General features: G+C 42.2%; 1 protein-coding gene across 1 annotated transcript in view; it reads right to left on the bottom strand.

Moving 5' to 3' along the window:
• CHDH (choline dehydrogenase) overlaps positions 1–22587 on the bottom strand; it is a 64499-nt gene that overhangs the window by 10744 nt on the left and 31168 nt on the right. The window contains exons 2-5 of the mRNA XM_082848447.1: positions 12170–12927; positions 11379–11530; positions 10494–10623; positions 9399–9533 (exon numbers count right to left, since the gene is read on the bottom strand). Coding sequence (XP_082704573.1) covers positions 9399–9533; positions 10494–10623; positions 11379–11530; positions 12170–12872 — 1120 coding nt within the window. The 5' untranslated portion in view covers positions 12873–12927. The remainder of the gene's footprint in view (positions 1–9398; positions 9534–10493; positions 10624–11378; positions 11531–12169; positions 12928–22587) is intronic.

Below are 22587 nucleotides of genomic sequence, written 5' to 3'. Positions count from 1 at the left end.
TAAACTAGGAGGAGTCCTGGCCCTAATCTTTTCAGTCTTAATGCTAGCACGCATCCCAAGGCTCCATCCATCCAGACAACGAAGCATAACACTTTGACCTCTAAAGCATAATATTTCGCTCTCTCAGCCAACACCTATTCTGAGTACTAGCAGCAGACCTATTAACACTAACATGAATTGGAGGACAACCCGTGGAATACCCCTTCATTACCATTGGACAACTAGCATCTATTTTATATTTCTTTTTAAATAATTTGGGTACTAATGTCAGTAACTAGCATCACTGAAAATAATCTCCTGAAATGAAGAGTGTCTGTAGTATATCTATGACCCTGGTCCTGTAAACCAGAAAAGGAGAATAACATTCTCTCCCTCAGACTCAAGGAAGAGGCTCCAGATCCACCATCAGCACCCAAAACTGAAATTCCACTTAAACCATTCCCTGCAACTTTGTTACGGGACATTTACAAGATTATTAAGTACCATGTCAGTATTAAAATAACCTCTTTTTACCATAAACTACTATGTACTTCGTGCATATATGCACGACCACATCACTAGGTACCTAATACCGTATCGTACATAATACATTATATGTATAATGTGCATTACTTACCCCATGCTTACAAGCATGTACATTATCTTACTGACAGTACACAGTACATTATGCGTACAATCGTACATTAATTATTTACCCCACGCTTAGAAGCATGTACATTATCTTATTGACAGTACACAGCACATTAAGTCAAATCAGTTCTAGTCAACGTGTGTACCATATCCGGTAGATCACAAGTGTAACCAGCAGGCTGTGTGAAACCATCAACCCACTTGGGGTGTCCCTCTTCTCGCTCCAGGCCCATAACTTGGGGCGGTTTCTACTAATGAACTTTATCAGACAAGCGGTTCTCACTTCAGGGCCATCTCACCTGAAAGAGCCCACTCTTTCCTCGTAAATAAGACATCTCGTCGGACCAACGACTAATCAGCCCATGCTTACACATAACTGTGATTTCATGCATTTGCTAATTTTTAATTTTTAAAGGGATGCTGTGACTCAGCTATGGCCATCTGAGGCCTTAACACAGTCAAATAAATTGTAGCTGGACTTCAATTGAATATTATTTAATTGAATAACCAATTCAATCAATGGTTACAGGCCATAAGGAAATTACGGACACACATACACACACGTACACGTACGTACACACACACATGCAGTAAACAGAAGAATGACCTGTTTAACAAACCCTCTTTACCCCCCACTAAATCCCATGCTCTACATGCCTATAATGCCTTGCCAAACCCCCAAAACAAGGCAAAAACATATAAATACATGGAACTTAGCTGTCTACTCGATAACCATGAACTGAATGCTCAGAATTAGATAGACCTAGAAAATAAACCCCAGTCATACCAGCAATCAACTACTTAGATATTTACCATTTATACAGACCACTTTTATCAAAATTTTAACACTAAATCCGACATAAACCAACCACATACATATTACTTCACTATGTAAAAACAGCTTGTTAGTGTAGCTTAAAATCTAAAGCGAGGCACTGAAAGTGCCCCGATGAGTTTACCAAGTCCATAAACACACAGGTGTGGTCCCAGCCTTTCTCTTAATTTTTAATAAAATTCACATGTAAGCATCTGTGCCCCAGTGAGAATGCCCTCCAAGTCATTACGATGAAAAGGCGCAGGCATCAGCACACTAATACGAGTGGCTCACAACGCCCTGCTTCACCACACCCCACGGGAAACAGCAGTGATAAAAATTAAGCCGTAAACCGAAGTTCGACGAAGTTATATTAACTAGGGTTGGTAAACTTTCTGCCAGCCACCGTGGTCATATAATTAACCCCAATTAATAGAAACTCGGTGCAAAGTGTGTTAAAGAGTGATATAAAATGAAGTTAAATTTTAACTAAGCTGTAAAAAGCCATAACTAAAATTGACTGCGAAGGTGACTTTAGTATTTCCTGACTACAGGACAGCTAAGACCCAAACTGGGATTAGATACCCCACTATGCTTAGCCCTAAACCCAAATAACTACAAGAACAAAATGATTGGCCGGAGTTCTACTAGCAACAGCTTAAAACTCAAGAGGACTGGGCTGTGCTTCCCACACTTCCAGAGGAGCCTGTTTTATAATCGATAAACCCCGATAAACCTCACCAACCCTTGCTAATTCAGTCTATGTTACCACCATCTTCAGCAAACTCTAAAAAAGAATAAAAGCAAGCATAATTATCATACATAAAAACGTTAGGTCAAGGTGTAACCTATAGGATGGGAAGAAATGGGCTACATTTTCTATTTCGAGAATATATTTCTCACGCACGAATTGTGAAAACTAAAAACCAAAGGAGGATTTAGTAGTAAATTAAGAATAGAGTGCTTAATTGAACAAGGTCATGAAGCACGACACACTGCCCATCACCCTCGTCAAGTATTATAATAATTTCCTATAATCTACTAGCAAATACTAATCATACAAGAGGAGACAAGTCGTAACAAGCATACTGGAAAGTGAGCTTGGATAAATCAAAGCGTAGCTTAAATAAAGCACCTAGTTTACACCTAGATTTCATAATTTATGAATACTCTGAATGAAATCTAGCCCAACACCTCTCCCCATATCTACTAATATAAGCAGACTAAATAAAACATTCACTCAACATTTAAAGTAGAGGGGATAGAAATTTAAAATATCCTCTGGTGCTATACAGAAGGTACTGTAAGGGAATGATGAAAAAAGCATTAAAAGTAACAGAAAGCAAAGTTTACCCCTTGTAACTTCCGCATAATCATTTAACTAGGGGACATCTAACGAAGAACTTAAGTTAAACATGGCGAAACCAGACGCGCTACTTATGAACAGTTTATTAGAACAAACTCATCTATGTAGCAAAACAGAAGATTTATAAGTAGAGGTGACAAACCTAACTAGCCTGGTGATAGCTGGTTGTCCAGGAAAAGAATTTCAGTTCAACTTTAAAAGTTACCAACATAATTATAAATTTTAATGTATTTTACAATGTTATCTAAATAGGTACAGCTTTTTAGAAATGGATACAATCTTACCTAGAGAGTAAAGACAAACAACACCATAGTTGGCTTAAAAGCAGCCACCAATTAAGAAAGTGTTCAAGCTCAACAGTAACTTTAATACCAATAACAAGCAAATCAACTCCTAGATTTGTACTAATCTATTGACCGACAGAGGTAATAATGTTATTATGAGCAACAAGAAGTATTTCTCCTTGCATAAGTTTACATCAGTAACTAATAATATACTGATAATTAACAGTAAATAAATACAACTCAACATTAAATTATTTATTAAACACTGTTAATCCAACACAGGCAGGCACTCAAGGAAAGATTAAAAAAAGTAAAAAGAACTTGGCAAACGCAAACCCTGTCTGTTTACCAAAAACATCACCTGTAGCATAACTAGTATTAGAGGCACTGCCTGGCCAGTGACAACTGTTGAATGGCCGCAGTATCCTGACCGTGCAAAGGTAGCATAATCACTTGTTCTCTAAACAAGGACTTGTACGAATGGCCACACGAGGGTTTTACCGTCTCTTACTTTCAATCAGTGAAGTTGACCTTACGGTGAAGAGGTGGGAATAACAAAATAAGACGAGAAGGCCCTATGGCGCTTTAATTAATTAAGCAAAAAAAACCTAACTAGACCACCAAGGGATAACAAAATTTTACATGGGGTGACAATTTTGGTTGGGGTGACCTTGGAACACAAAAAAGGCTCCGAGTGATTAAAGTCTAGACTTACCAGTCAAAACATATCATCACTGATTGATCCAAAAAACTGATCAACAAGTTACCCTAGGGATAACAGCTCAATCCTATCCTAGAGTTCATATCAACAATAGGGTTTATGACCTCGATGTTGGATCAGGACACCCCAATGCTGTAACCGCTATTAAAGGTTTGTTTGTTCAGTGATTAAAGTCCTACATGATCTGAGTTCAGACCGGTTTCTGTCTACTATATAGTTCTCCCAGTATGAAAGGACAAGAGAAATAAGGCCCACTTTAAAAAGTGTCTTAAAACCAATTAATGATATAATCTTAATTTAATTAATACATATAATATATTACTCAAGACCAGGGTTTGTTAAGGTGGGGCAGAGCCCGGTAATTGCATAAAACTTAAACCTTTATAACCAGAGGTTCAAATCCTCTCCCTTAACAAAATGTTTATAATTAATATCTTAATACTTGTTATCCCCATTCTTCTAGCCGTAGCATTCCTAACACTAATTGAACAAAAAATTTGGGGTTATATGCAGCTTCAAAAAGGGCCAAATATCGTAGGACCATGTGGCCTATTACAGCCCATTACTGATGCAGTCTAATTACTCACTAAAGAACCACTACGACCAGCTACATCCTCCATTTCTGTATTTATCATTGCACCAACCCTAGCCCTAACCCTAGCCCTAAACATATGAATTCCCCTACCCACTTATTAATATAAATCTAGGCGTATTATTTATGCTAGCTACATCAAGCCTAGCTGTATACTCCATTTTATGATCCGGATCAGCTTCCAACTCAAAATACGCATTAATTGAAGCCCTACAAGCAGTAGCACAAACAATTTCATATGAAGTAACACTAGCAATTATTCTTTTATCAGTCCTCTTAAGAAACAGGTCGATTACCCTCTCAACCTCCATCACAACACAAGAGCATTTATGAAAAATTTTCCCATCATGACCCTTAGCTATAATATGATTTATTTCCACTCGAGCAGAAACTAACCGAGCTCCCTTTGACCTAACAGAAGGAGAATCTGAACCTGTATCAGGCTTCAACACAGAATATGCAGCAGGCCCATCTGTCATATTCTTCTTAGCAGAATACGCCAACATTATCATAATAAACATTTTCTCAACAATCCTATTTCTAAGAGCGTTCCATAACCCCTACATACCAGAACTATATAAAAGCAACCTTATCATCAAAACCCTATTACTAACAATTTCTTTCCTATGAATTCAAGCATCCTACTCTCGACTCTGATACGATCAACTAATACATTTACTTTGAAAAAACTTCTGACTACTAACACTAGCCATATGCATATGACATGTCTCACTACCTATTGTAACGTCAGGCATTCCTCCGCAAACATAAGAAATATGTCTGATAAAAGAGTTACTGTGATAGAGTAAGCTAGAGAGGTTTAAACGCTCTTATTTCTAGAATCATAGGAACTGAACCTATGCTTAAGAATTCAAAATTCTTCGTGCTACCACATTAAACCATAATATATAGTAAGGTCAGTTAAATAAGTTATTGGGCCCATGCCCCGAAAATGTTGGTTTATATCCTTCTCGTACTATTAAACTCCATCATCTTTATCATCATCCTAACAACCATTATCTCGGGGACCATAATTGTAATAACCAGCTCCCACTGACTACTTATTTGAATCGGTTTTGAAATAAATATACTAGCCATTATTCCCATTACAATAAAAAAGTTTACCTCGTGAGCTATAGAAGCATCCACTAAATAGTTTCTAACACAGCTACCGAATCCATATGACTCATAATAGCCGTTATCACTAACCTATTATACTCCAGCCAATGAACTATGACAAAAATCTTTAATCCAACAGCATCTATAGTAATAGCAATAGCCCTAACCATAAAACTAGGACTATCTCCATTCCACTTCCGAGTACCTGAAGTTACACAAGGCATCTCATTAACAGCATGCTTAATCTTATTAACATGACAAAAACGTGCACCCTTGTCAGTATGATACCAAATCTCACCATCCGTCAGCCTAAACCTAATATTATCCATATCCATACCATCTATTATAATCGGAGGATGAGGTGAACTGAACCAAACCCAACAATGAAAAACTACAGCTTATTCATCAATTGCTCACATAGGGTGAATAACAGCCATTAGATTGTAAAACCCAACTATAACAATCCTAAACCTACTAATATATATCATAATAACACTTCGCATATTCATACTATTCATTTACAGCTCAGTCACCACCACACTACCACACACAAAATAAAATACCCACTATTACAACCCTCATTCTCATCACCCTACTATCAATCGGAGGTCTTCCTCCACTATCAGGATTTATGCCAAAATGAATACTCATTCAAGAAAAACCAAAAAATAACAATATTATTTTACCCACACTAATAGCTATCACAGCGTCACTCAATCTATACTTCTGCTTACGACTCACGTATTCTACAGCACTAACTATATTTCCCTCTATAAATAATATAAAAGTAAAATGACAATTTGATTTGACAAAACAACTTTCCTACCAACAGTAACTGTAATATCCACAACACTCTTATCCCTTACACCAATCCTTTCAGTATTGGACTAGGAATTTAGGTTACACAGACCAGGAGCCTTCAAAGCACTAAGCAAGTATAAGTTACTTAATTCCTGCTCAATAAGGATTGCAAGACTATATCCTACATCAATTGAATGCAAATCAAACACTTTAATTTGAGCTAAATCCTCACTAGATTGGTGGGATTACATTTCCCACGAAACTTAGTTAACACCTAAATACCCTAGTCAACTGGCTTCAATCTACTTCTCCTGCTGCAAGAAAAAAAAAAAAAAAAAAAAAAAGCGGAAGAAGCCCCAGCAGAATTGAAGCTGCTTCTCTGAATTTGCAATTCAATATGTAAAATTCACCACAGCACTTGGCAAAAAGAGGACTCAACCCCTGTCTTTAGGTTTACAGTCTAATGCTTACTCAGCCATTTTACCTACATTCATAAACAGCTGACTATTCTTAACTAACGATAAAGATGTCAGTACCTTATATTTACTGTTTGGTGCTTGGGCTGGAATAGCAGACATTGCCTTAAGCCTGTTAATTCATGCTGAATTAGGCTAACCTAGAACACTGCTAGGAGATGATCAGATTTACAATGAACTTGTAACAGCCCACGCATTTGTAATAATTTTTTTTATAGTTATGCCTATCACAACTGGAGGCTTCAGAAACTGACTAGTCCCACTAATGCTGGGGCACCCGATATAGCCTTTCCCCATATAAATCGTACAAGCTTCTGATTACCTCCACCCTCCTTCCTACTACCACTTGCATCATCAATAGTTGAAGCTAGTGCCGGTACAGGCTGAACTGTATATCCACCCTTAGCTGGAAACCTAGCCCATGCTGGAGCTTCAGTAGACCTTACCATCTTTTCCCTACATCTAGCAGGTGTCTCCTCAATTTTAGGTGCTATTAATTTTATTACTACAATTATTAATATAAAGCCACCCACTATACCCCAACATCAAACACCACTATTTGTAATGATCCGTTTTAATTACAGCTGTATTGCTGCTATTATCATTACCTGTATTAGCAGCCAGGATTACTATGCTATTAACAGACCGAAACCTAAACACAACCTTTTTTGACCCCGCGGGAGGGGGTGATCCAATCTTACATCAACACCTATTCTGATTCTTCGGACAACCTGAAGTCTATATTCTGATTTTACCTAGATTTGGAATAATCTCACATATTGTAAATTATTATTCAGGAGAAAAAATAAAGCCTTTTGGATATATAGGTAAGTATGAGCCATGATATCAATTGAATTTTTAGGAGTCACTGTATGAACTCACCGTATGTTTACAGTAGGTACAGATGTGGACACACGAGCATATTTTACATCAGCCATTACAATTATTGCTCTTTCCGCAGGAGTAAAAGTATTTAGTTGACTAGCAACCCTTCATGGAGGTAATATCGAATGATCTCCCACCATAATACGAGCCCTAGGCTTCATTTTCCTTTTTGCAGTAAGTGAATTAACAGGAGTTGTCCTGGCTAACGCATCACTAGACATTGTCCTTCACGATACGTATTATGTAGCCGCACACCTCCACTACATATTATCAACGGGAGCAGTGTTCACTATTATGGGAGGCTTCGTGCATTGATTCCCACTATTCTCTCAGGTTATACACTCAACTCAACATGAGCAAAAATTCACTTTGTAATTATATTTGTAGCTGTAAATATAACCTTCTTCCCACAACATCTCCTAGGTCTATCTGGAATACCGTGACAATATTCGACTACCCAGATGCATACACAACATGAAATACCGTCTCACCCACAGGCTCATTTATTTCACTAACGGCGGTAATATTCATAATTTTCATAATTTGAGAGGCATTAGCATCAAAACGAGAAGTCTCAACCGTAAAGCTAACATATCTCCCAGGAGAATTCGGGAGGGGCAAAAAAGAAGGAGGAGAAAGAAGACCAATCTCCCAGAGTCCTTCTCGCTGGAATCCATCTTGGCTGAGAGACGCACGCACCACCAGGAAGGACCCCGAGTCAGACTATGGGCCAAGCGAGATGACTGGCCAGAGACAACCCAGAAACTAACCCATTACCATAAAACCTGAGCCTGCGCGGCACGTGGCAGAACGGTTCTCCTGGGTTCCCCCAGGCTCTCTGCCTTGGGGTTCCTTCCCAATAAAGTCTTTTGCTTTGTCAGTACGTGTGTCTCATCGGACAGTTCCTTTCCGAGTGTTAGACAAGAGCTTAGTCTCCGGCCCTGGAAGGCCCTGCAACACCTGCACCGCCTCCTCCTCAAGGTGCTGCAGTCTCCCTGGCCCAACAAATTCATTCTTCAAGCACACCCAGTGCCTAGCCCCGGGGCCTTTGCACGTATTCTTCCTGCCTAACAGACCCCCTGCCACCATTCTCCAGTTTAACATCCTAATTATTCCTTCACTGTACTTAAAACTTAGCATGTTTACTTAGTTTCCTTCCATTGTCTCCACTAGAGCGTAAACTCCCGAAGAAAACCTGCCTCATTAGCACTTCTCACCATGTAGCACAGCACACGGTAGGTGTGCGAGAAATGCATGCTGAGTGAATAAGATTTCGAAGCACTACTTCCTGGCCAAACTCAGTACTCTGAGACCCAGCTAGAAACCGCATGGAAAATGCGGAGAAACAGAAGCTGTAGTCCAGCATCAAGTGCCCTTTCTCTGCATTTTCTCCTGGCCCCTTGGGCCCCAGGCAGTGTCCAGGATGAGGCCATCCCTATCCATCCATCAGGAAGGGCAGCACCCAGCCCCTGCAGAGTCACCCCGGGCAAGCCCTGTGTATCGCGTCTGGTCCTCACACCAACCTGCCACACAGGAACGGCATATCTCCATTTTGCAGATGGGAAAACTGAGGCTCAGAGAGCTGAAATAAATGGCATAGCTCAGCTTTGAACCAGCAATCTGGAGCCACAGCCTGGGCTAAGCACCTCAGGAGGGAGGCTGTGCTGCCCACAGAACATCTCTCCCAAAATCGTGGATGAGCACACCCACCTGTGAACCTCCAGAGCCACTCCAGGCCAATCCGGACCTTCCTCAGGGGCTTTTGTGCTGAGTGGAGGGTGATGGGGGAGGTGCACGCCTGCTGGATGTATATCTCCAGGTGGTCTTGGAGGTTCTGGCCAACTCCTGAAACCAGAGGGGGTGGTTAGGAAAATGTCTCCCAAAGGGGCTTAGCTGGCCTCTCAACATCCCCTGGTTTTGAAAACTTTTCCTCCACCCACTTATCTGCCAGGCCAGCTCCTGCTCATTCCCAGGGACACCACTCCCTCACTCCCAGCCATGTCTGGCCCTCTCAGATGCTGCCAAAGCTGCCTGCCCTTGACACTCGCTCTCAGGGCAGCACCTGTAACCATCCAGGTGCCTTCCTGCTAAGCCAGCACCCTCCACCGGGGCAGTGCCCACGCCTCCAGCCGGCACCACTCAGTGAGCTGTCCCAGAATGGCTGACCCTGCACCCTCACCCCTGGCCTGGGGAAGGAGGGAAGCAGGCCTGTCATGCTGTGCAGACCCAGCATGAGCCCATCCAAGCTCAACGGGACACTGGGCGGGTCACTGTCATGGACCAGCACTTTCAAAGACCTCTTACGATAAAGCTTCAAGCTCTGGGAGCTTGAGTTATAAGAGAGGGCAAGAGGGACAGGGACAGGCTCCAAAGGGCATCAGAAACAGTCTATGAAATAAATATTAGGCCTGGGAGAACCATCTGAACATGAACAGCACGTCAGGGTAGCTGGTGTGTCCTGAGGATGGAAAACGCAAAGGCCCGGACCCCTCTTGCCACACGGCTGCCCTGTTGACCTGCCTGAGCCTGGCCCAGTGGGCTTTGCAGGCAGATGCTCCCTGCTAGAGGTGCCTCGCTGCTGAGAGGGATGGGATGTCTGGGGAAGGGAGGAAAACGACACAAAAGCTTGGGGTTTCGCTGGGGGTAGGAGTCCAGCGAGGCCTGGGGGACCTTCAGGCTCGCGGGAACAATGTGACAGTTCTGAGGAGCCCTGACTCCTGTCCCCTCCCCACTCCATGCTAATAAAGTATAATAACTTTTATTTAACAGGGACACCTCTGGGGCGCAGTGGGGAAGGGAGCTCACCAGGAAGGTGGCACACCACCGGGATGCCCAGTTGCTTGAGGTCGTCTGCGTTGCCCACGCCCGACAGCATGAGCAGCTGCGGAGAGTTGATAGCACCTCCACTCAGGATCACCTCCTTGCTGGCGAAAGCCTGGAAGAGGCGAGGGGCCAGGCAGCTCACACTTTCCCAGAAAAGCCAGTCAGACCCCCAAGAATACGGCCTTGGCATGACGCACCCACATGGTGGGTGGGGACCCTGCCCACAGGCTCCAGAGCAGGGAAGAGGATGCTCGGGGCGCCCCTAGGTGAAAGTAGCCCACACGTGCAGCTGTGGGTGTGTGTGATCATAATCAAGCGTGGTTCATACTCTGATGTATTCTGCAACAGCCTGACAGTAACGATGGTCTTAAAAACAGGACTGTAGGGCTTAAATGAGATAAATGGAAGCAGGCACTCAAACAAGCAGTTTAAATAAAGCACATGGTGAGCGAGGTCTTCACGTGGGATGCAGAACAATCCCCACATGCCCCTAAGTGGAAAACAGCACAGTGCAGAAGGAGGGAGTGTGATCACAGGTACGGTTTTTTAAAGCCTCTGATATAAACCTATCAATTTCTGGACAAGTGTGGAAGGCAACAGCAGAAAGAGGTTCATGGGGGCACTCATGCCCGGGCACCATGGGCCCTGTGCAGGTGGCTAGACTGGGGCTTCCTCACCTCTGCCAGGCCACCACCTCCTGGGGACAGTCTTTCAGGCTGTTGCCACCAGCCGCTCACTCCTTATCATCATGTTGATGGAGACAAGGACGTGACTCCTACCCACCCACACTGACTGAGCATGACCACGGGGTCACTGCCCACTCCCTCCCTGCCATGTGAGCTGCCCATGTGGTGGTCATTCACTCACCCTGTGGCTCTGGCCGTTCTTGATGTACTCCACACCCACTGCACGGGTACCTTCAAACAGCACCCTGCTCACAAATGTCTGGGTCTCAGCCGTGAGGGTGGGGCGGCTCAGTGCCGGATGCAGGTACGCACAGGCCGTGCTCCAGCGCTTGCCTGCAGGACAGAGGAAGGAGATCAGTCACAGCCCCAGCCTGTTCCCTAGGCACCTATCGTGGAGGGGGAGGTAGGGAAGGACTGCAGAAAGAGGGAATTTGCCCTTCCCCTGACTGTGCAAGTTCTGCCTTCAAAGGAAGGCTGAGACCAAAATACCCTGTCCAACTGACATCCACATCTACCTGGGGCCCCTGGATGCAGATGGGAAAACATCCCTCGCCCTTGACAGGACGACAGAGACCAGGAGTGGCGGATAATGAGAGCCCTGGGTCCACCTGGGCCTTGTCTCTGCCCTGCTGCAAGGCCCGTCACTGCTCTGTGCCGCAGTACGCCCATCTGCAAGGCTTTAAAACTTGGGGCTGTGTGGCCGGAGAGCTGCCTCTTCGTTCCACACCAACAGGGACCAGAGGATGCCCAAGGGGTCACCATCTCCGAGTCACTTCTCATTGGCTTTGAATGGTATTCTGTGGCCTGTCGCCAGTGTAATCTGTCATATCCCCTCCACCTCAAACCAGTCCCAGTCTGTCCACACTTACTGACCATGACAGGTGGGGGCAGGAGGGTCGGGACTGTGATAGAGCAGCGTTTCGTTTTTAGAGGAGGAACCTGGGAGATGGGGAATCGGAGGCCTCGCGCTACCTTCGTGGATGGTCATATCCATCCAGCCGAAGCCCTCTTGCTGGAAGCCGTTCATGTCCTCGGTGAGGGGGTAGCCGGCCTCCTGCGCCGCCTCCAGGAACGCGCGGTGCAGCGGGTGGCCGCTCTTGCCCCGGGACACCCGCAGGGGGCCGTCGCCGCCGCGGTACCTCCCGGCACCCAGCTCGTGCGCCTGCGCCTTGCGGAAGTAGGGCAGGCAGTGCGCGTAGTCCCAGCCCGCCGCGCCCTCACGCTGCCAGCGCTCGTAGTCCTCGGCGTGCCCACGGATGTAGACCATGGCATTGAGCGACGACGAGCCGCCCCAGACCCGGCCACGTGGCCAGTACAGCACGCGGCCATCCAGGCCCGGCTGCGGCTCCGTGTGGTAGCACCAGTTGTACCTGTCATCGCACAGGTTGGCCACGAGGGCTGCGGGCATGTGGATCTTCCACAGGAGCCGCTTGCTCCCCGCGTACACATCCTTGGGCCCGGCCTCCAGCAGCAGCACTCGCTTGTCGGGGTCCTCCGTGAGCCGGCCGGCCAGCACGCAGCCAGCGGAGCCCGCACCCACCACCACGTGGCTGTACTCACCCCCAATCCGGGGTCGCTCGCTGGCCAGAGCACGGATGCCCGGGGTCCAGTGCTGCCCCAGGGCTCCCCATGGGCCCAGGCTCCCTCGCCTCCAGCCTCGAAGGATGCACCACATGCTTCCAGCCCAAGTCCTCTTACTTCCACGGGGCAAATGTGACGATTCACTTTCCCTAAAACAGAAAAAGAGGCTTTGAAAAGTTTAACTCAGCATGCACTGCAGAATCAGCCCAAAGCTAGGGCAGCAAAGGGCCCCTGCAGGCCCGCCAGGTGCCTGCCGGGCGCTGGGTGGGGCAGGCCTGGCTGGCACGTCACTGCCCTGGGGAACCCAGAGGAACGAGCGGAAGCACAAGCAGGAATATCAGTCCTGTGGGACCGACGAGCACACGGCTGGGGGCACTGGAGTGGGGAGGTCCCCAGAAAGGCTTCCCTGTGACATCTGTGCATGAACCTGGAGGCCGGGCAGGAGTCTACCTGCTGGAAAACAGGGGCTTTCCAGGTTTACCCTCACTCCTCATCTGTTCAAGACAGTAAGACAGTTGCTGAGTCCCTACCACGTGCCAGGCACCATTTCCTCTCTAGCGATACTCAGAAAACAAGGCATCTGCTCTCAAAACTGATGGTCTGGGACTAGGGAGACAGACAAGACTTACATAAATAACCAAAGGAAGGTCAGGGTGAGAGGCTGGAGACTAAAGAGCTCAAAGCCTTTGACCTAAGGGCCCCAGAGTGCACGAGAGGGCTTTTCAGCAGGTGATGGGGTCAGAGCTACAATCTTTTAAGATCACTCTGTTGAGTGCTGGAGTTTTAACAAACACCAATAACTTCTGGAGTATCCTTTCCCAACAATGTTCATATGAATCCCAACATGCTCAGTGCACAGAGGTGGAAAAGAGTCAAGATATCCCATCAAGACCTCCACTGACACAGGAACCTCTGAGAAAGCCCCACCCATGAGGCTCAGGCACACAAGGCCCACTCAAGACTGAGGTTGCAACAGGAGAACTGGAAAACCTCAGGAAAACCCTGATGAATCCCTCGACCCCTTCCACGAGCCTATATCAAGTAACAGCAGCAGCCTATCACTGGAGGCAGACTAAGAGGTGAGAGTGGAGAGAAAGGTTCCACCCCAACCAATTCCTGCAGGCACAGGAGAAAGAGGCAGCAAGGCCTCCTAAAAGCTAAATCTGAAGCAGGAATTCTGAGAACCTTCCAGCACTCCAGGCCTCGTGCTAGCACAAGGCAGTAGCAGCCCACGGCACAACTCGCAACTGGGTTGACTCAACACTCCACACTAACGACCTGATAGAATAAAACACGTGCCCTTTTCTAGGCATAAACGCTATATACCTCAGTCCCTACTATCCTGGTACACACAAGGTCACGCATTCAATAAAAAAATTAACAGACACAGAAATAAGAAAAAGAAATGACTCATTATAAACAGAAAAGTAGTTAACAGAACCAGACCAAGGGGACTCATCCAGACGTTAGAACTATCAAACAAAGACTTTAAAATAACCAAATTTAACATCTTAAAAGATTTAGTTGAAAAGGTGGACATGTTGAACAGATAGGCAATTTCAGCAAAAAGTTGGCAACTATTAAAAAAGGCACAAACAGAACTGCTAAAAATTAAAAAAAAATTTTAAATTACCAGAAATGAATAAGTTGACTGGACATAGAAGAGAAAAGAATAAGTGAAACTGAACATTAGGTTAATAAAAATTATCCAAAGGGAAATAAAAAGAGAAGAAGGAGTGAAAGAGGGAGAGAGAGAGAAAAGAGCAACTGAGAGCATGGGATGATATCAAACTGTCTAAAGTATAGACAACTGGAGTCCCAGAAGTAGGAAAGGGATAAAGGGAAAAAAGAAGAGGGGGAGAGAGGAGAAGCAGAGGGAGAAGGGGAGAGAGGCAGAGAAGGACAGAGAAAGAACAGGGGAGAAAAGCTATCTGAAGAGATAATTGCTAAGACTTTCCCAATATTAATGCAAGACAAAAACACCAGAGATTCAAGAAGCTTAGAGCATCTTCAGCAAGATCAATACAAAGAGAAACACATCTAGGTACATCACAGTCAAATTGCGGAAACCCCAGAAAAAAATCATCAAAGCAGCTGCCCGCCCCGCCCCCAAAAAAAACATACGTACAAAGGAATAAATTTAAGAGTGGCTGCAAACTTCTCATCAGAAAACTTACAATACAGGATCGGATCTAGATGGTGGGGGAGTAGGACAGGAAGCTCACCTTCTCCTGCAAATACATCAAAAATACATCTACATGTGGAACGATTCTCACAGAATACCTACTGAACGCTGGCAAAAGACCTCAGGCTTCCAAAAGAGCAAGAAAATCTCCACATCAGTGAGTAGGACAAAAGAAAAAGAGAGAGAGAGAGAGAGAGAGAGAGAGAGAAAGGAATTGGGGCAGGACCTGTGCCCCCAGGAGGGAGCTGTGAAAAAGGAAATGTTTCTGCACACTGCTAAGTCCCCTCACTGGCGGCAGGGACTGAGGGCTGAGGCTTGGGCTTCAGAGGTCAGACCAGGGAGAGGACTGGGATTGGCTGTGTCAAGGCAGCCTGTGGGGGCCAGGGTGTGCTCACCACAACTGAGGGAGTATGGGAAGAAGCCTGGGCCCGCCAGAGAGGCAAGGCGCCACTGTTGGGTGGCGTGAAAGAGAGGGGCAGGGCCACCATAGGAGCTTCTTTCTCCATGTAGGGCACCGCCTACTGGAACTCTGAGGGCAGGTGCGAGCCACCGTTGCCACCTTGGACTTCAGAGACGGGCATGGACCGTTGCTGCCACTGAGGGTCCCTTGACTGGGCACCAAACACTGCCCCTGCCTTCCTGGGAGCCCGCGTGGGCCACACACCTGCACACCCCCTGGCAAGGGGATAACGGCCAGTACACGCTGAGGAAACAGACAGCAAGCATCCAAACCAAAGACAGCCCTGACACCAAAAAAATATTAAACCCACACATGCCACATAGGGATGCTCCCGCATATGAATAGCCCTCCAAGACTACAGTAGATAACTGTTTCTCCTAAACTCACAGAGTAAGAGAAATATAAGCAAAATGAAGAAGCAGAGGAACCACTCCCAGTTAAAAGACCAAGAGAATTCCCCTGAAGGAACAAGCAATGAAACAGACCTCTTCAGTCTAACAGACACCAAATTCAAAAAAGAGGTGAACTAACACAACATTGTAAAGCAATTATACTCCAATAAAGATGTTAAAAAAAGGAGGTGAAAATGAAAATACTGAAGGAATTAAGAAAGGCTATCAGAGAAATGCAGATTACTGTAAAAAAGGAACTAGAAACTATAAGGAGAAGCCAGGAAAAATTAGAAAATTCATTTGCTAAGATGAAAGCTGAGCTGAAGGCAATGAATAGCAGAATGCATAATGCAGAAGAAAGAATAAATGATCTGGAAGACAGAATAATGGAAATTACCCAATCAAAACAGCAGACAGAAAGCCAAATGAAAAAAAAAAAACGAAAGCAATATAAGATAACATAAAGCGTGCCAATCTACACATAATAGGGAAGAAGGAGAAGACAGAGAAAAGGGGATTGAAAATGTATATGAAAAAATTATGGCTGAAAACTTCCCAAACCTAAAGAAGGAAACAGATACCCAGGTACAGGAAGCACAGAGGGTCCCAAACAAGATGAACCCAAACAGACCTACACCAAGACATATGATAATAAAAATGGCAAAAGTTAAAGATAAAGAGAGGATTCTAAAGGCAGCAAAAGAAAAACAAAGAGTTAATTACAAGGGAAACCCCATAAGGCTATCAGCTGATTTCTCTACAGAAACACTGCAGGCCAGAAGGGAGTGGCAAAATATTTTTAAAGCCTTAAAAGAGAAAATTCTGCAATCTAGAATACTCTACCCAGCAAGAATATCATTTAGAATAGGAGAAAAATTAAAGAATTTTTCAGACAAGCAAAAACTAAAAGAATACAGCAATACTAAACCTAACCTAAAAGAAATATTGAAAGGTCTTCTTTAGATAGAAAAGAAGCAAGAAGATATATAAAGAAGGAAATCACAATTGGAAAGTAAATCACTTAAAGTAGCCAGTGTACAGATCAAAAAGAAAAAAACAAAAACGAAAACCTATTTGTGAAAGCGATGATAAACAAAAGAACAGCAAAAGGATAAACACGAAAATGTAAAAAAGGACATCAAAATCATAAAATGTGGGGAAGGAGAGTAAGAAAATGCAGTTTTTTTTTTTTAAGAATGTGTTTGAACCTATAAGACTATAAGTCTAAAGCAAGAAGATATAGGAAGGGGTTAACATACTTGAAAAACAGGGCAACCACAAATCAAAAACATACAATAGATTCACAAAAAACAAAAGAAGAGAACACAAGTATAAAATAAAAGGCAATCATCAAACCACAAAAAGAAAAAGGAACAAAAAAGAAACATAGAGTCAACTGGAAAACAAGATTTGAAATGGCAATAAATACATACATATCAATAATTACCTTAAATGTCAATGGACTGAACCCTCCAATCAGAAGACGTAGAGTGACAGACTGGATTAAAAGAACAAGAGCCTACAATATGCTGCCTACAAGAGACCCACCTTACGGCAAAGGACACACATAGATTCAAAGTGAAGGGATGGAAAAAGATATTTCATGCAAACGGAAATGACAAGAAAGCGAGAGTTGCAATACTCATATCAGACAAAATAGATTTTAAAACAAAAGCCACAGAGAAAGATAAAGAAGGACACTATATAATGGTAAAAGGATCAATACAAGAAGAGGATTTTACACTCGTCAACATATATGCACCCAATATAGGAGCACCCAAATACATAAAACAAATACTAACAGACATAAAGGGAGAAACTGATGGGAATGAAATAAGAGACTTTAACACCCCACTCACATCAGTGGACAGATCTCCTAGACAGAAAATCAATAAGGCAACAGAGATCCTAAATGATACAACAGAACAAATTTAACCGATATTTTCAGGATATTACATCAAAGAAAACCCCACATATTTTTCAAGTGCACATGGGACAGTCTCTAGGATTGACCACACACTAGGGCACAAAACTAATCTCAGCAAATTAAAGAGTATAGAAATTATTTCAAGCATCTTCTCTGACCACAACGGCATGAAACTAGAAATCAACCACAGGAAAAGAAATGAGAAAAAAATAATTTCATGGAGACCAAACACCATGCTACTAAAAAACCAATGGGTCAACAAGGAAATCAAAAAGGAAATTTAAAAGTGCCTTGAGACAAATGACAATGAAAAGACAATCATACAAAATTTATGGGATGCAGCAAAAGCAGTTCTTAGAGGGAAGTTCATAGTGATACAGGTCTTCCTTAAAAAATGAGAAAAATCTCAAATAAACAACCTAACATACCACCTAAAAGAATTAGAAAAAGAAGAACAAACAAAACCTAAAGTCAGCAAAAGGAAGGAAATAATAAAGATGCAGAAGGAAATAAATAAAATAGAGATTAAAAAATAGAAAAAAAATCAGTAAAGTCAAGAGCTGGTTCTTTGAAAGGGTAAACAAAATTGACAAACCTCTGGTCAGGCTCACCAGAAGAAAAGAGAGTGAACCCAAATAAACAAAATAAGAAATAAAAAAGGAGAAATCTCAACTGATACTGCAGAAATACAAGAAAGAAAAAAAAACCAAACAAACATAAGAGAGGGAATTCCCTGGCAGTCCAGTGATTAGGACTTCACACTTTCACTGCTGTGGGCCCAAGTTTGATCCCTGGTTGGGGAATTAAGATCCTGCGAGATGCATGGTGTGGCCAAAAAAATTTTTTTAATTCAAAAAAAAACCATAAGAGAATACTATGAACAATTATATGACAACATATTTGACAACCAAGAAGAAACGGACAACTTTCTAGAAATATACAGCCCACCAAATTAAATCAAGAAGAAATAGTTAATTTGAACAGACTGATCACTAGAAATGAAATAGAATCTGTAAAAGCAAACAAACAAAAAACAAAACAAAACAACTCCCTATGAACAAAAGTCCAGGCCCAGATGGCTTCACAGGTGAATTCTACCTAACATACAAAGTAGAACTTATAGTGATCCTTCTCAAACTCTTCCAAAAGATTCAACAGCAGGGTACACTCCCAAAGATATTCTATTAAGCCACCATCACCCTGATACCAAGACCAGACAATGATAGCACCAAAAAAGAAAATTACAGATCAATATCTTTGATGAATATAGATGCAAAAATCCTCAACAAAATATTAGCAAACCAAATCCAACAACACACAGAAAAGGTCATACACCACAATGAAGTGGGATTCATCCCAAGTTCAAAAGGATGGTTCAACATATGCGAATCAATCAATGTAATACACCACATAAACAAAAGAAAATTCAAAAACTACATGACCATCTCAATAAATGCAGAAAAGCATTTGACAAAATTCAACATCCAGTCATGATAAAAACTGTTACCAAAGTAGGTACAGAGAGAACATATTTCAACATAATAAAAGCCATTTCTGACAAACCCACAGCCAATATAATACTCAATGGTGAAAAGCTGAAACCCTTCCTGCTAAAATCTGGAACAAGACAAGGATGCCCACTCTCACCACTTCTATTCAACATAGTATTGGAAGTCCTAGCCACAGCAATCAGAAAAGAAAAAAGTAAATAAAACGTGTTCAGATTGGAGAGGAAGAGGTAAAACTGACACTATATGCAGATGACATGATACTAGATATAGAAAACCCTAAGAACTTCAACAAAAACTACTAGATCTAATAAATGAATTCAGCAAAGTAGCAGGATACAAGATTAACATTCAGAAATTGTTTGCATTTTTTTAAACAGCAGATCCTTGTTGGTTATCTATTTTAAATATAGCAGTGTGTAAATGTCAATCCCACACTCTCAAACTATCCCTCCCCTCCCCACATTTCTTTACACTAACAATGAAATATCAGAAAGGGAATGTAAAGAAAAAAAAACTTTTAGGACCTAGAAGAACTAAAGAGCAAACAAACAATGATGAACAACACAATAAATGAAATTTAAAATTCTCTAGAAGGAATCAATAGCAGAATAACTGAGGCAAAAGAATGTTTAACTGACCTGGAAGATAAAATAGTGGAAATAATTACCACAGAGGAGAATAAAGAAAAAAGAATGAAAAGAATTGAGGACAGTCTCAGAGACGTCTGGGACAATATTACATGCACCAACATTCAAATAATAGGGGTCCCAGAAGAAGAGAAAAAGAAAGGGACTGAGAAAATATTTGAAGAGATTATAATTGAAAACTTCCCTAATATGGGTAAGGAAATAGTCAATCAAGTCCAGGAAGTGCAGAGAGTCCCATACAGGATAAATTCAAAGAGAAACGTGCCAAGACAAATATTAATCAAACTATCAAAAATTAAATACAAAAAAAAATAGTAAAATCAGGAAGGGAAAAACAACAAATAACATAAAAGGGAATCCCCATAAGGTTACCAGCTGATCTTTCAGCAGAAACTCTGCAAGCCAGAAGGGAGTGGCAGGACAATTTTAAAGTGATGAAAGGGAAAAGGCTAAAACCAATATTACTGTACACAGCAAGGATCTCATTCAGAATAGACAGAGAAATTAAAACCTTTACAGACAAGCAAAAACTAAGAGAAATCAGCACCACCAAAGCAGCTTTACAACAAATGCTAAAGGAACTTCTCTAGGCAGGAAACAGAAGAGAAGGAAAAGACCTACAATAACAAACCCCAAACAATTAACAAAATGGTAATAGGAACATACATATTGATAACTACCTTAAAGGTAAATGGACTAAATGCTCCAACCAAAAGACATAGACTGGCTGAATGGATACAAAAATGAGACCCATATATGTGCTGTCTACAAGAAAACCACTTCAAACCTAGGGACACATACAAACTGAAAGTGAGGGGATGGAAAAAGATATTCCATGCAAATGGAAATCAAAAGAAAGCTGGAGTAGCAATTCACATATCAGACAAAATAGACTTTAAAATAAAGACTATTACAAGAGACAAAGAACGACACTACATAATGATCAATGGATCAATCCAAGAAGATATAACAATTGTAAAAATTTATGCACCGAACATAGGAGCACCTCAATACATTAGGCAAATGCTAACAGCCATGAAAGGGGAAATCGACAGTAACACAATCATAGTAGGAGACTTTAACACCCCACTGTCACCAATGGACAGATCATTCAAAAGGAAAATAAATAAGGAAACAGAGGCTTTAAATGATACATTAAAAAAGATGCACTTAATTGATATTTATAGGACATTCCATCCAAAAAAACAGCAGATTACACTTTCTTCACAAGTGCTCATGGAACATTCTCCAGGATAGATCACATCTTGGGTCACAAAGCAAGCCTTGGTATATTTAAGAAAATTGAAATGGTATCAGGTATCTTTTCCTACCACAACGCTATGAGACTAGATAGCAATTACAGGGAAAAAAATCTGTAAAAAATACAAATACATGGAAACTAAACAATACACTACTATATAACCAAGAGATCATTGAAGAAATCAAAGAGGAAATCAAAAAACAGCTAGAAACAAATGACAATGAAAACATGATGACCCAAAACCTATGGGATGCACCAAAAAAGGTTCTAAGAGGGAAGTTTACAGCAATACAAATCTACCTCAGGAAACAAGAAACATCTGAAATAAAAAACCTAACCTTACACCTAGAGCAATTAGAGAAAGAAGAACAAAAAAACCCTAAAGTTAGAAGAAGGAAAGAAATCATAAGGATCAGAGCAGAAATAAATGAAAAACAAATGAAGGAAACAATAGCAAAGAGCAATAAAACTAAAAGCTGGTTCTTTGAGGAAGATAAACAAAATTGATAAACCATTAGCCAGACTCATCAAGAAAAAAAGGAACAAGACTCAAATCAATAGAATTAGAAAAGAAAAAGGAGTAACAACTGACACTGAAGAAATAAAAAGGATCATGAGACATTACTACAAGCAACTATATACCAATAAAATGGACAATCTGGAAGAAATGGACAAATTCTTAGAAATGCACAACCTTCCGAGACTGAACCAGGAAGAAATAGAAAATATAAACAGACCAATCACAAGCACTGAAATTGAAACTGTGATTAAAAATCTTCCAACAAACAAAAGGCCAGGACCAGATGGCTCCACAGGCAAATTCTATCAAACATTTAGAGAAGAGTTAACACTCATCCTTCTCAAACTCTTCCAAAATATAGCAGAGCTAGGAACACTCTCAAACGCATTCTACGAGGTCACCATCACTCTGATACCAAAACCAGACAAAGATGTCACAAAGAAAGAAAACTGCAGGCCAATATCACTGATGAACATAGATGCAAATATCCTCAACAAAATACTAGCAAACAGAATCCAACAACACATTAAAAGGATCATACATCATGATCAAGTGGGGTTTATCCCAGGAATGCAAGGATTCTTCAATATATGCAAATCAATCAATGTGATACACCATATTAACAAACTGAAGGAGAAAAAACATATGATCATCTCAACAGATGCAGGAAAAGCTTTCGACAAACTTCAACACCCATTTATGATAAAAACCCTCCAGAAAAGAGGCATAGAGTGAACTTACGTCAACATAATAAAGGCCATATATGACAAACCCACAGCCAACATCATTCTCAAGGGTGAAAGACTGAAACCATTTCCTCTAAGATGAGGAACAAGACAAGATTGTCCACTCTCACCACTATTATTCAACATAGTTTTGGAAATTTTAGCCACAGCAATCAGAGGA

This window comes from Leucopleurus acutus (assembly GCF_964270905.1).
Source record: "Leucopleurus acutus genome assembly, chromosome: 10".
NCBI lineage: Eukaryota > Metazoa > Chordata > Mammalia > Artiodactyla > Delphinidae > Leucopleurus > Leucopleurus acutus.
The sequence above is the reverse complement of the archived record's forward strand: the minus strand, read 5'-3'. Positions and strand labels throughout refer to the sequence as shown.